General features: G+C 42.8%; 2 protein-coding genes across 2 annotated transcripts; both read left to right on the top strand.

The window, feature by feature from the left end:
• The first annotated feature begins 1,463 nt into the window (after positions 1 to 1,463).
• LOC111949650 (uncharacterized) lies at positions 1,464 to 4,218 on the top strand. The gene is made up of 5 exons (XM_023966991.2): positions 1,464 to 1,620; positions 2,157 to 2,256; positions 2,733 to 3,068; positions 3,393 to 3,586; positions 3,809 to 4,218. The coding sequence occupies exons 2-5, from the start codon at positions 2,238 to 2,240 to the stop codon at positions 3,998 to 4,000; spliced, it is 741 nt and encodes a 246-aa protein (XP_023822759.2). The 5' UTR covers positions 1,464 to 1,620; positions 2,157 to 2,237; the 3' UTR covers positions 4,001 to 4,218.
• Positions 4,064 to 9,786, top strand: LOC139022496 (EF-hand calcium-binding domain-containing protein 5-like). Its single transcript, XM_070433969.1, has 10 exons — positions 4,064 to 4,076; positions 4,256 to 4,548; positions 4,992 to 5,143; positions 5,537 to 5,771; positions 6,014 to 6,166; positions 6,372 to 6,478; positions 6,751 to 7,019; positions 7,259 to 7,497; positions 7,807 to 7,903; positions 8,758 to 9,786. The coding sequence occupies exons 1-10, from the start codon at positions 4,064 to 4,066 to the stop codon at positions 8,850 to 8,852; spliced, it is 1,653 nt and encodes a 550-aa protein (XP_070290070.1). The 3' UTR covers positions 8,853 to 9,786.
• Positions 9,787 to 15,722: the final 5,936 nt, after the last annotated feature.

Raw genomic sequence — 15,722 nt, 5'->3', positions numbered from 1 at the left:
AAATTTTAGCTAGCTAATAGCCTAACCACTGATCAAGCAACATTATGGACTAAATGTTAAAGTCCTGTTGCTGCAGGAATGTACACTGCTCAAAAAAATTAAGGGACCACTTAAACAACACAATGTAACTCCAAGTCAATCACACTTCTGTGAAATCAAAGCAACACTGATTGACAATAAATTTCACATGCTGTTGTGCAAATGGAATAGACAAAAGGTGGAAATTATAGGCAATTAGCAAGACACCCCCAATAAAGGAGTGGTTCTGCAGGTGGTGACCACAGACCACTTCTCAGTTCCTATGCTTCCTGGCTGATGTTTTGGTCACTTTTGAATGCTGGCGGTGCTTTCACTCTAGTGGAGCATGAGACGGAGTCTACAACCCACACAAGTGGCTCAGGTAGTGCAGCTCATCCAGGATGGCACATCAATGCGAGCTGTGGCAAGAAGGTTTGCTGTGTCTGTCAGCGTGGTGTCCAGAGCATGGAGGCACTTCCAGGAGACAGGCCAGTACATCAGGAGACGTGGAGGAGGCCGTAGGAGGGCAACAACCCAGCAGCAGGACCGCTAGCTCCGCCTTTGTGCAATGAGTAGCAGGAGGAGCACTGCCCAGAGCCCTGCAAAAATGACTCCCAGGCAGGCCACAAATGTGCATGTGTCTGCTCAAACGTCAGAAACAGACTCCATGAGGGTGGTATGAGGGCCCGACGTCCACAGGTGGGGGTTGTGTCTACAGCCCAACACCGTGCAGGACGTTTGGCATTTGCCAGAGAACACCAAGATTGGCAAATTCGCCACTGGCGCCCGTGTGCTCTTCACAGATGAAAGAAGGTTCACACTGAGCAAATGAGCACATGTGACAGACGTGACAGAGTCTGGAGACCCGTGGAGAACGTTCTGCTGCCTGCAACATCCTCCACCATGACCGTTTGGCGGTGGGTCAGTCATGGTGTGGGGTGGCATTTCTTTGGGGGGCCGCACAGCCCCCCATGTGCTCGCCAGAGGTAGCCTGACTGCCATTAGGTACCGAGATGAATCCTCAGATCCACACTACATGAAAAGTGCAATACTGTTAATCTAACTGTGTGTTTATGAGGGTTTTCAGGGAATTTATGTAAATCACGAAGCTCATCTGCATATTCTCAGCAACAAAAGAGTGKTAACATTAAGATCCTGCATCTGTATTTAAGAGGGATTCTTTTTCAGATGATCAGTTGGCCTGGGACCTGAACACCAATGATTCCGGCACACCTGACTCACTACAGCAAGACCAATTTGTCCATGTGAGAAATGCTTTTTTAAATTTTTTATCTTCCCCCTCGTTTATGATTTGTATAGGCGGAGCAGTGCTCAGTATTTCTCCTCTGTTATTTTTATATGTCTGTCTGTCTGTCTGACTGACTGACTGTCTCTCTGTCTGTGTGTGTGTCTGTGTGTCTGTGTGTGTGTGTGTGTGTGTCCCAGTATGTGTGTCAGTATGTCTCAGGGCTCTCCGAGGAGCAGTTCCAGCTGTTTCTGGAACATCTCTCCCTGTGTAGCCGGGAACACGGCTGTGCTGAGAATTTGAGGCTCTGGACAGAGACGCTCTCTCAGGCCTTCTCCCACTGTGACTGTGCTAAGGTGACTGACTGCTCATCTGCTCATCTATCACTCCAGTGTTAATTGGATAAATTGTAATTACTTTACTACTATGGCCTATTTATTGCCTTACCTCCTCACGCCATTTGCACACATTGTATATATACTTTCTTTTTTTTCTATTGTGTTATTGACTGTACGCTTGTTTATTCCATGTGTAACTCTGTGTTGTTGTTTGTGTCGCACTGCTTTGCTTTATCTTGGCCAGGTCACAGTTGTAAATGAGAACTTGTTCTCAACTAGCCTACCTGGTTAAATAAAGATGAAATAAATAAATAAAAAATGTAAAACTGACTGAACCATGCTTAACCACCGCCATTAACACACTGCGGTAAATACCATCGATTCACTGTTTTTAATAGAACACCATTCCCCATTAGCTCGTCAAATCTTTCTACTGCATAACGGATTGTAGCTTGTGGTGAAATTATGGCAGAGAATCCCATCAGGATTGATGGAGGAAGTCATTTAACATAATACAAGTGCTTTGAGATGAAAGTATCTATTTGTTGGTTTAGACTGGGTGTCTGGACAGACAGAGAGTGTTGGTCCTGCTGCTGCGTTTCTACCATGATCAGAATGAGAGCACACAGGAGTCCATGCATGATCCTAACCACTGTGAGTAAACACGCACACACACACGTACGCACGCAAGTACACATGCTAGAATGCATTCATACACATACAGATACACACACACACACACAATTATGGTCACATAAGGCCTGGAGATATACAATCACGAGTTAATGGTTCCGAATATCTACAAAACTCACCTGATATACTACAATAATAAATAAAAAATAATAATAATATATATATATATAAAAAAATACTACAATGTAATGACGTCGTCCCAATATGTCCATGTAGCTCTAGTCCGTCTAGTGGACAAGTTGTGGTATTACTGACGTACTGCCTTCACGTTGAACGGCGTATGCTTACTGACAGAGAGGACATAGACATGTCATTGTTACCGTACTTCAGCTTGAATGTTCAAATTTAAGCTAGGGAAACAAGACTCATTGGAGAATCAGTAGTCAACAACAACAATAACAACAACAATAACAGCAACAACCACAATTGCTCTACAGGGCCATTACAAGGACACAACCACATGACTTGTGGTCTCCTTGGAAGCCCTGTAGCCATGGACACAGAGAAGACCTGTACGCAATGTGACGCTGGACAGGGGGACATGCCGCATCCTTGCCATGAGATAAAGGGGGGAGAAGAGAGGAAGGGAGAGGGGAARAGGGTTACCCCCACAGAGAGCCTMGAGCTGGGGCACCAAACTGCCATAAACAGCCCAGAACCTCCAGAGGACCGAGGGAACATAGAAGAGGTCATGAAGGGGTCAGGGTCAGACACCCCAGCGCTGAACATAGAGGAGCTATGTGTTGTCATGGAGTCTGGTCCCCTACCTGAAGGTGAGTGTGTTGAATTCCTTGGTTGTTTACATTTGCATTTTAAAAGGAACTAACACATAATGTGATAACTTAGAGGAAAGAGAAACCTGCACATTGCTCTTGCTCGTATCACTTTAGTCAGAGCAAGAGGCTTACCCGTAAGCTTGAATAAATAACGTGATACGAGCAAGAGCAGTGTTCGGGCTTCTCTTTGTTRGAGGTGTACATTTGGCAAGACACAGAGCATAAGACTACAATGAAGACTTTTGATACAGTTTGAGAAACAAAAAGCTCTGAAATAATGTCCTAGCCGTCATTTGTTCGATCACCATCTACTCTCCACAGAAGCAGAGGATCCTGGGTCACGCTGGACCATGTGTGCCTATGACAGTCAGACGGTGAGCCGAGGGCAGTTCCTGCAGCTTGTGCTCAGTTTCCTGGGCAGAGCATCCAGTGGTGCTATGGTGGACAGCCTGGCTGAACACATCAAAGCTGGCRACAGAGAGAAAGAGAGTGAGAGACTGCGCCGGCTGCAGCAGGTGATAAGAGATTTAAGAGAGACGAGAGGAAACGGTGAAGGAGCTGTCTGTGGCCCATAGAAATGGAATGACTAGTGTACTGTACTGTGCTGTACAAAAGCCGTGGTCTGAAGGTCTTTTCCCGGCCTTCTATTTCTATCCCGTAAACTGTGCCCAACTGTGTACTTAGGCCTTATGGGCCGTGTAGAATTATAATAATGAAGGCTACTATGTTGTCTTTAGTGTAACCGGCAGAAAGAAGAAGACAGGAGGTCAAAGGAGGTGACGTCTCTTTTCTTCTCCTGGGACAGCGAGGGCAGAGGAGCCGTGGACAGAGAGGAGGTGGAGAGAGAGCTGAGTCTGTACAAGGATGGAGCAGAGGAAGGGGCCTTACAGAGAGGTCAGAGGTCACAGGGACTTGGCTGTGGGGGCTAACCAACATAGTAGACCCCCCGCAAGCAAAACTGGCTGAAATGACGTCATTACAACCACATTACAATGAGAACTACCGGTAATCTGGTTGTAATGTAATCTGCTGTCCCCACAACTACTCTCTCTTAAAGTAGCTGCTGTGCTATGGGTGATGAATAAGTCCACCACCTGTGTGTGCTGTGAAGACATTATCTGTCCATTTCATACAACCATAACCACACAATCTCTCTTATGCCCCCCCCCCCCGCCCTGTTCAAGCCTGGCAGCATGGTGAGCCACCTCTCTCCAGCTGCTCTGTCCTCTCTCTGGGACAATTCCAGGCCTTACTGAGGGCTTTCCTGGTGGAGCTGCCTCCAGAGGAGGGCTCAGGGGTCTGGGCCTTCCAGGAGCTCCTGGTCTACCTGCAGGAGCGGGCAACCCTACGAGGGGGCAAGGACAGGGGCAGAGGGGCRACCAGGCAGGCCTGGCTGCAGGAGATTGGGAGAGCAGCCCAAAGAGGTGCAGCCCAGATGGAGCCTGTTTATGGGTCTGTGTTTAGCGCCGTGCTCAGAGTGAGTCTGACACTTGTAGAATAGTGTAACAACACCTTACATTTCAGACGTGACAACATTACCGTAGTTTCACTTTAACCAGATGGCTGGTCAGTAGCATACAGAAGCATAAAACAATGGTCAACAGTCTGAAATAGGTGCTATTGAATAATATGTATAACTTTTCAAATAAGTTGCTTAGGTGATTTGTGGTTCTATAGAGATCATTTTTGATCCTTTTGGTCATAAGCGTTCCGTTGAACCCTTTTTGGTTCTATATTGCTTAATTTCTTCTTAGACTCTTATGGTGAATGTGGATTTGTTGAAGACAGTTTGTGTAGTTTGTCCAGCTGATCACAGTATAGCACTTAGTTACTGTAAAGCATTTTGTGACAAGTGCTGACCTAAAAATAGGCTTTATGAAATCAATGTGATTTGAAGCCACGTGTGTCTGTGTGTGGCAGGATGCGGAGGTGAATGCGGAGGGGAAGCTGWTGAGTGTCTCTGTAGCCCTGCTGGAGGAAGAGGCCTCTATGCTGCGTTACGTGGCCTGTACTACTGAAGATGCCCGTCTGGTTCTCAACAAGATGCTCCAGCCACACCAGGCCCCTGTCAGGTCAGTGTCAGGAAATAGCTCTGCCCTTGTTAGCGACACGTCAATCAATCAACCAATCAATCACACAATCAGTCGATCAATTTAGTTTTTAGTATAACCATCTTACCCATAGCAACATGTCAGCTGCAGCTTGCGTCTATGTTATTTGTTGATTTAGTCGCTTTGGCCTTTAAACCATCCCCTCTAACCCTGTAGTCCCTCTATGCTCTCACTCACTCCCTCGCTAACGCCATTTCAGTTTCAACTATGGGCGGATCTGAAGTGCTACAGTTTCTTATGGTTTTTGGGAGCACGGGAAATTTCAGAGCCTTGTTACCCGTTATTGTAGCTATCTTCTCTCTCTCTCATTATAAGATCTCTGACTGTCTCTTTTACTGTTGCTCCCCGCTGTAGTTTCTCGGCCATAGAGAGCTGTAGTCCAGTGCACGTGCCCAGAGTGGGCGCTCACGGAGGGGTGTACCTTTTCGACGAGTCTCGAGCCTCTTCACAGTGTTATGGCTCGTTTATCGCCATTCCCATATTGGACCCCCGAGAGCAGGGACGAGCTATTGGGGTGCTGGGTCTCGACACACTCCGAGATTCAAACGACACACACCTGTTCTCACGCCATGAGATAGACTTCTACCAGGTGAGAGGAATGGCTGCTCCCAGATCTGTTTGTGCTGTCTTACCAACATTTGGCTGACAATGACCATAGGAGTTAGCAAGATAGCCCAAACAGATCTGGGACCTGGCTAGAATGGCTGTATTGTGCAGTGTAAAACCCAGGGCGATATTTCTATYACGCTCAAGGAGTATTCAAAAAAGTAAATATCCTAAAAACACCATTCATTAGCTTTGACTCAGTAATAATATCCTATTTTTGCCCAGGGCGTGAGCAGTGAATTCAGCAGAGCTCTCCAGCACGTGGTGACTCGCTGCAGCATACTGCACATTGTGGAGAGCGCCTCACTCTGGCTACACAGCAGAGTCTCTGCCATTCACAGTATCACCACCTATCTGATGGAGCCTTCAGATGGACAGGTAACTGAAGAGAAGACAGTGACATCAATCCACTATAGGCCACTTTCTATACACAGCACTCATACACTAAATAAACCATTTAAACAGATATCTCAACCCAGCATTAGCTTAACCACACACTCTAACCATTCCAATTCAGGTACACAGAAGTTTCCAAATAAGATATCAAACCAAKTTTAAGTAGGCTAATAAGCACCATTTGCAGGGCAGTGACTACTCTCTGAGGAAGATGATGGTGATGGAGGGCGGTTCTAGTCGCTCCCATTGGCTCTCCCCTCCTCCTTCCTTACGGCGCTCAGATCACTTCTCCAGGTAAATAATTGGACCTGTTTTAGTCTGTAATGTATGGCTTTGCTAGTACTGCAATACAATGCCAAACCACTCTAATGACACATTGATCTACCAGCCTATGACTGTCTATGGAACTACTGTGATATTTATCATCCAGAGTCCACATGAGGTTCTAGCCTGATACTAGATCTGTTTCTGCTGCATATACCAAACAAGACAATGACCATAGGAGTTGGCAAGACAGCCTAAACAGATCTGGGACCAGGCTAATGTAGATCCACCCTCTATTCCAGAGACTACCTGTTCCAGTGCTGTGACACCTCCCAGGTTGGGCACTATGTCGTGTTTGGGGCGTACAGACTGGTGCTCCCTGTGAGGGACTCAGCTGGGTGGGCCCTGGGGGTGGTGGACATGGAGTTAGAAACCCTCTCATCGGGCCACCAGAGGGGGCTGCAGCCCAACGAGCYCCGGGACCTGTCTGCTGCAGGGAAGGCACTGCAGGCTGCCTGTGTTCAGCTGCACAGAGAAATCACTGAGCCGAGCAGGCAACACACACTGCTGGGTGAGAGGCATGGTGTTAGGGAACGGGGAAAGCTAAGAGGCCAAACCAGAGTATAATAGGACCATACTGATTATTATTGGTTATAAGCCATACATACAGTGCATATTACATACAGTCCTGCAGTTTTTCATGTAACCAATAGCCATACACAAAATCCACAAAAGTTGAATTACCAAGACTTGCCAAGACATTGGCATATTAAGTCAGTGCTAATCTAAGACAATATTTCTCTTCTACAGAGGCGAAGGGCCAGGGAGGGGAGCGGCGGGCGTCCATCTTGTTCCTATGTTTCATGCTGGAGCACCTGCGCGTTCGCTGTGTGTCCGGATTGGACCAATCAATTGTAGCGGCGCTCCAGAGCTCCCAGGATGCATCTCACCACTTCCATGTCAGTCAAGTCGTGAAGGCGGTGCTTCTACTGCTGTACCCTGAAAGGGAGGGTACTATCCATACAGATGATTGGGACCAAATGAAGATGGTGAGAATTTCACTAGGTTTGAATGCAAGCTTGTCTCTATTTGCATAATGGAAGACAATGGCCCTATTCCGAGAGCATACATTTTGCTTCATCGCAGATCACCAACTGAGCAGACTGACTGATCGAAAAATAATAATGAGTAGTTATTTATCATGCAAGGGGATTTGGAGATCAGTCAGTTTGCAGTAGCCGACTGCAATGTAATTGAGCTCAAACATGACCAATGTGTTTTTAGTAGGCCTACTTGAAAGATCATGAGGATATATATATCTCTTTTGACTTCCAATTACCTTTGACCTTTCACATCAGATGGTGAGCACTGATCTGGGCTACAGGCTGGCCAGGTTTGAACCCTTAGCCAGGGCAGTGAGAGTGGACAGGGAGCTGGTCCACAGCTGCATAGCAGGTATGCCTATGGAAATGAATCAACCTCTGACAGACACACTCTGGGGTGAAGTTTCCCATAGATACAAATCTAGGATCAGCTTCCCCTTCCCTGATACTAGCCTTAACCATCACTAGGGGAAATTCAAAACTMACCCCAGATCAGCATCTAGAGGCAACTTCACCGGTTCACCCTACACCTGCAGCCTGGTCTCATAGACCAGACATAACATAGTAAATGAAAATCCGTGACGCTCAAATTATTTTGATATGTTACTTTTGGTATGGTTACATAAGAGGGTGATCGGTCAGGGTTGCTTGTTCACATCTCATCACGGACAACTTTAGSCTTTAGCTAATTAGCAACTTTGCAACTACTCACTACTTTTTAACTACTTTCCATCTACTTKGCATGTTAGCCAACCCTTCCCCTAACTCCTAACCTTAGCCCCTAACCCAAAGCCTAGCTAATGTTAGCATTAGCCACTTAGCCAACCTAGCTAACATTAGCCACAACAATTGCAATTGCAATTGATATCATATGAATTGTAATTTGTAACATATCATACGAAATGGATGACGGACATCTCCAAATGAATACATACCATACGCAACATATCATAATAATTTGAGTATCCCGGATTTTCATTTACRATGTTATGTCTACCCCTGAGTCCAGGTTGACACCTGAAAGACCTGTAACATAAACAAAACCAGCTTCAGATTTGATCARGAATAAGCTAAATMAAGCATTCAGTATCGTTTTGCAAATTCATTCAGATTTATCACAGGGGAATGTATCTGTTTTCATCCATTGTATCCACAAAGTGGAGGGCTTTTAAGTGATATTTAAAGCTGATTCTTCTTCGGTTTCAGGAGTTGAAAGGAGGGAGTTGGGGCAACATGGATCATTACCACTGGAGGACCTGTATGACTGGGTATCCATCTGTTTGTCTATCTGTTCCTACTAGATTCAAGTTTYAAAGTTTATTCACTACGTACACAGGATACAACAGGCATAAAACAGTACAGTGAAATTCTTACCTTGAGAGGTCTTTCCCAACAATGCAGAGATAATAAAAAMAATATAGATAATAGAACATGAAKAAATTTAATTTAATTAAAAACCATACAAGAACAGCGATGTGAGTTAGAAACATGAGAATGCAAGTATATACAGGTCAGTGCTAGTACCTTATTCGATTTGCAGGGGTACTGGAGTGGTTGAGGTGGGTTTATACATAAAAAAGTGACAGGTTGTAGGATATACAGTTGAAGTCGGAAGTTTACATAAACCTTAGCCAAATACATTTAAACTCAGTTTTTCACAATTCCTGACATTTAATCCCAGTAAAAATTCCCTGTRTTAGYTCAGTTAGGATCACCACTTTATTTTAAYAATGTAAAATGTCAGAATAATAGTAGAGAGAATTATTTATTTCAGCTTTTATTTCTTTCATCACATTCCCAGTGGGTCAGAAGTTTACATACACTCAATTAGTATGTGGTAGCATTGCCTTTAAATTGTTTAACTTGGGTCAAACTTTTCGGGTAGCCTTCCACAACCTTCCCACAATAAGTTGGGTGAATTTTGGCCCATTCCTCCTGACAGAGCTGGTGTAACTCAGTCAGGTTTGTAGACCTCCTTGCTTGCACACACTTTTCAGTTCTGGCCTCACATTTTCTATAGGATTGAGGTCAGGGCTTTGTGAWGGCCARTCCAATACCTTGACTTTGTTGTCCTTAAGCCATTTTGCCACAACTTTGGAACTATGCTTGGGGTCATTATCCATTTGGAAGACCCATTTGCAACCAAGCTTTAACTTCCTGACTGATGTCTTGAGATGTTGCTTCAATATATCCACATAATTTCCCTCCCTCATGATGCCATCTATTTTGTGAAGTGCACTAGTCCCTCCTGCAGCAAAGCACCCCTCACAACATGATGCTGCCACCCCCGTTCTTCACGGTTGGGATGGTGTTCTTCGGCTTGCAAGCCTCCCRCTTTTTCCTCCAAACATAACGATGGTCATTATGGCCAAACAGTTCTATTTGTGTTTCATCAGACCAGAGGACATTTCTCCAAAAAGTACGATCTTTGTCCCAATGTGCAGTTGCAAACCGTTGTCTGGCTTTTTTTATGGCAGTTTTTGAGCAGTGGCTTTTTCCTTGCTGAGCGGCCTTTCAGGTTATGTCGATATAGGACTCGTTTTACTGTGGATATAGATACTTTTGTACCGGTTTCCTCGAGCATCTTCACAAGGTCCTTTGCTGTTGTTCTGGGATTGATTTGCACTTTTTGCACCAAAGTACATTCATCTCTAGGAGACAGAATGCGTTTCCGTCCTGAGCGGTATGACGGTTGTGTGGTCCCATGGTGTTTATACTTGCATACTATTGTTTGTACAGACAAATGTGGTACCTTCAGGCATTTGGAAATTGCTCCCAAGGATGAACCAAACTTGTGGAGGTCTACAATTCTTTTTCTGAAGTCTTGGCAGATTTCTTTTGATTTTCCCATGATGTCAAGCAAAGAGGCACTGAGTTTTAAGGTAGGCCTTGAAATACATCCACGGGTACACCTCCAATTGACTGAAATGATGTCAATTAGCCTATCAGAAGCTTCTAAAGTTATGACATCATTTTCTGGAATTTTCCAAGCTGTTTAAAGGCACAGTCAACTTAGTGTGTGTAAACTTCTGACCCACTGGAATTGTGAAACTGAATTATAAGTGAAATGATCTGTATGTATACAATTGTTGGAAAAATTACTTATGTCATGCACAAAGTAGATGTCCTAACCGACTTGTCAAAACTATAGTGTTAACAAGAAATTTGTGGAGTGGTTAGGTACATACCTAAGTGTATGTAAACTTCCGACTTCAACTGTACATGTAAAKAGTGCTGAAAAGTGACTGGAAGCAGGAATATATAAATACTTACGGTAATACACTAATGGTAATATATGCATGCAAACAGGAGTAATAGTGACCAATTGCAGGATAAATAGATACAGTACTTCCAGAAAGTATTCACACCCCTTGACTTTTTCCACATGAATTCAAAATTGATTAAATATAGATTTTTTTGTCACTGGCCTAAACACATTAACCCATAATGTCAACGTGTATAGATGCATAATGTCAAAGTCTAAATGTTTACAAATMAATAAAAAATGAAATGCTGGAATTAATGTCTTGAGTCAATAAGTATTCAACCCCATTATTATGGCAAGTCTAAATAAGTAAAAATGTCCTTAAACAAGTCAAATAATATGTTGCAAGGACTCACTGTGTGGAATAATAGTGTTTAACATGCTTTTTTAATGACTACCTTATCTCGGTACCCCACATATAAAATTAGATGTAAGGTCCCTCAGTCAAGCAGTTAATTTCAAACACAGATTCAACCACAAAGACCAGAGAGGTTTCTGGTCTTTGTCTCAAAGAAGGGAACCTATTGGTAGATGGGTAAAAAAAAAAGAAGCAGACATTGAATATCCCTTTGAGCATGGTGAAGTTATTAATAACACTTTGGATGGTGTATCAATGTACCCAGTCACTATAAAGATACAGGCGTCCTTCCTAACTCAGTTGCCGGAGAGGAAGGAAACCGCTCAGTGATTTCCCAATGAGGCCAATGGTGAATGGGTGTACAGTTACAGTTTAATGGCTGCGATAGGAGAAAACTGAGGATGGATCAACAACATTGTAGTTACTCAACAATACTAACCTAATTGACAGAGTGAAAAGAAGGAAGCCTGTACAGAATAAAAATATTACAAAACATGCATCCTGTTTGCAACAAGGCACTAAAGTAATACTGCAAAAAATGTGGCAAAGCAATTACATTTTTGGCCTGAATACAAAGTGTTATGTTTGGGGAAAATCCAATACATTCCAGGGTTGGGGAGTAACAGATTACATGTCATCCGTTACATGTAAGGGATTACAAAAAACAGTAAKTGTAATCCGTTATATTACCAGCAAAAATAGTGTAATCAGATTACAGATACTTTTGAAAAACTAGGTGATTACTTAGAGGATTACTTTTAAATTCAGAAAGGATGTTTGCAAAAAAAAATCTTTGACACGTCTGTTTTCTCAATGACATTCAAATCAGCATTGAAAAAAGGCGCAAGTTTAAGTTTGTTCCACCTGAGCGAGTCTAACCACAAGTCAGAGACCACTATYATGACACACCAGATGTGATTGATGGATCGTGGGAAAAGAGCAGGAATTGGCTTTTGTAGGCTACAGTCCAAGCTATGTCTTCCAATGGTGCAACTGCTGTCGGCATCCCAAGATTACCCAACTTGAATAAACACTTGGACGTAAGGATGAGAGCAGTGTTCGGGCAAAAAACGGTAACTGTAATCRGTTACGGATATCACTTATTATTGATATCTACATCTGCTCGCTCTCATTTAGCTATTTACGGATTGTGGTTGTTGTGGATGGCTGTTCCCCAAATCTAAATGTGTATTTGAACCCAATAAGGGTTGAATTCAAGAAGTTTAAGCTACCTATCAATCATTATTTTTTAAACCAGTGGACAGCCAGTGAAAAATGTGCTCTTGCAACAGCTGCACAGTGCGGATCCCAGCCTATGGAATACAAGTGGGGCTTTTATTGCTCAATCTAATTCATGCTGATAAAAAATGGACATGCTCAAACTCGTACACTTTTGATAGACTTAAAGGGSCAATCTCTAGTTGCTACATCCATTTTTGGACTTATAAATGGTATATATACAGTACCAGTCAAAAGTTTGGACACTCATTCCAGGGTTCTTCTTTATTTTGACTATTTTCTACATTGTAGAATAATAGTGAATACATCAAAACTATTAAAATAACACATATGGAATCATGTAGTAACCAAAAAAGCGTTAAACAAATCAACATATATTTTATATTTGAGATTCTTCAAAGTAGCCACCCTTTGCCTTGATGACAGCTTTGCACACTCTTGGCATTCTCTCAAACCAGCTTTCTTTTAGTGACGAAGTCACCTGGAATGCATTTAAATTAACAGCTGTGCCTTCTTAAAAGTTAATTGTGGGAATTTCTGTCCTTAATGCGTTTGAGCCAATCAGTTGTGTTGTTGACAAGGCAGGTGTATACAGAAGATAGCCCTATTGGTAAAAAACCAAGTCCATATTATGGCAAGAACAGCTCAAATAACCAAAGAGAAAGGTCCATCATTACTTTAAGACATGAAATCAGTCAATTTGGAAAATTTAAAGAACTTTTAAAGTTTCTTTCAGTGCAGTCACAAAAACCATCAATCGCTATGATGAAACTTGCTCTCATGAGGACCGCCACAGAAAGGAAGACCCAGAGTTACCTCTGCTGCAGAGGATATGTTCATTAGAGTTACCAGCCTCAGAAATTGCGAGCCCAACTAATAAGTGCTTCACAGAGTTCAAGTAACAGACACATCTAAATATCAACTGTTCAATGGAGACTGGTGAATCAGGCCTCATGTGGCGAATTGCTGCAAAGAAACCACTACTAAAGGACACAATAAGAAGACACTTTTACATTTTGTATTACTTTTTTAAGGGTGGATCAGCTTAATATTCGCAGAAAGATTGTTTCTTCCATCAATGTAATTGTCTGCATCATTTCCAATCCCCTATATATTTTTTGGTAAATATATATATCCATATACATACACGTATGCATACATATGCCACATATACATACACATACCATATTAGATATACATACTTTTTAAAGAATATATCTTAATTATTCCCCGCAAACCCTACCACCCTTCCCCAATATCCACCTCTACGCAGACGCACCATTCTGTATACTTTTGGCCCTTCTTTGGACACTGTGTTAACAACCCTCCAGACGAGCTTCAATGCATACAACTCTTCCTTCCGTGGCCTCCAATTGCTCTTAAATACAAGTAAATAAATGCATGCTCTTCAACCGATCATGCCTGCACCTGCCCGCCGTCCAACATTACACTCTGACGGTTCTGACTTAGAATATGTGGACAACTACAAATACCTAGGTGTTTGGTTAGACTGTAAACTCTCCTTCCAGACTCACATCAAACATCTCCAATCCAAAGTTAAAACTAGAATTGCTTCCTATTTCGCAACAAAGCATCCTTCACTCATGCTGCCAAACATACCTTGTAAAACTGACCATCCTACCGATCCTCGACTTCCGATGTCATTTACAAAATAGCCTCCAATACCCTACTTGAATAAATTGGATGCAGTCTATCACAGTGCCATCGTTTGTCACCAAAGCCCCATATACTACCCACCACTGCGACCTGTACGCTCTCGTTGGCTGGCCCTCACTTCATACTCCTCCCAAACCACTGGTCCAGGTCATCTACAAGACCCTGCTAGGTAAAGCCCCCCTTATCTCAGCTCGCTGTCACCATAGCAGCACCCACCTGTACACGCCTCCAGCAGGTATATCTCTCTGGTCACCCCAAAACCAATTCTTCCTTCCTCTCCTTCCAGTTCTCTGCTGCCAATGACTGGAATGAGCTACAAAAATCTCTGAAACTGGAAACACTATCTCCCTCACTAGTTTAAACACCAGCTGTCCAGCAGCTCACAGATTACTGCACTGTACATAGCCCATCTATAATTAGCCCAAACAACTACCTCTCCCCCTATGTATTTATTTATTTTGCTCCTTTGCACCCCATTATTTCTCTACTTTGCACATTCTTCCACTGCAAATCTACCAGTTTTACTTGCTATATGTATTTACTCTCCACCATGGCCTTTTTTTTGCCTTTACCTCCCTTATCTCACCTCATTTGCTCACATTGTATATAGACTTATGTTTCTACTGTTATTATTGACTGTATGTTTGTTTTACTCCATTGTGTAACTCTGTTGTTGTTGGTGTAATATGTGTCCAAAAACATACTGCTTTTGTTAATATCTTGTGCCAGTAGGAAACAAGGTTTGTCTAATATAAATGAGAACATAACATTCAACTTGCCAGACGTTGTTAAAATAAAAGTGAATTAAATACAAATTAACACATTTTTTGGATTAAACTAATAACACTAGGCTTCACCTTATTATATACATCTTATACACATATTTTACAGATACATCTATTTTAATAATTATATTTTTGTTTTGTTTTAGTCCTTCCTTATTTCTGATGTCCATCCAGTTTTTCTATTTGTAACTGTGCTATTTCACAAAATTTCCTTGAAACTATAACAATGGACACTGACCGGTGGAAATATGTCCTTTGGTCTTGATGAGTCCAAATTTGACATTTTTGGTTCCAACCGCCGTGTCTTTGTGAGACGCAGAGTAGGTGAACGGATGATCTCTGCATGTGTGGTTCCCATTGTGAAGCATGAAGGAGGAGGTGTGATGMTGTGGTGGTGCTTTGCTGGTGACACTGTCGGTAATTTATTTAGAATTCAAGGCACACATAACTAGCATGGCTACCACAGCATTTTGCAGCGATACGCTTAGTAGGACTATAATTAGTTTTTCAACAGGAGAATGACCCAACACACCTCCAGGCTGTGTAAGGGCTATTAGACCAAGGAGAGTGATGCATTGTGTCCCGCCACCCACCACCCACCAACTCCTCTTTACGCTACTGCTACTCTCTGTTCATCATATATGCATAGTAACTTTAACCATATCTATATACTACCTCAATCAGCCTGATTAACCAGTGTCTGTATGTAGCCTTGCTACTTTTATAGCCTCGCTACTGTATATAGCCTCGCTACTGTTTTTCACTGTCTTTTTACTGTTGTTTAATTTCTTTACCTACCTATTGTTCACCTAATACCTTTTTTGCACTATTGGTTAGAGCCTGTAAG

The sequence above is a fragment of the Salvelinus sp. IW2-2015 genome, linkage group LG22, assembly GCF_002910315.2.
Source record: "Salvelinus sp. IW2-2015 linkage group LG22, ASM291031v2, whole genome shotgun sequence".
Taxonomy (NCBI): Eukaryota; Metazoa; Chordata; class Actinopteri; order Salmoniformes; family Salmonidae; genus Salvelinus; species Salvelinus sp. IW2-2015.
The sequence above is the reverse complement of the archived record's forward strand: the minus strand, read 5'-3'. Positions and strand labels throughout refer to the sequence as shown.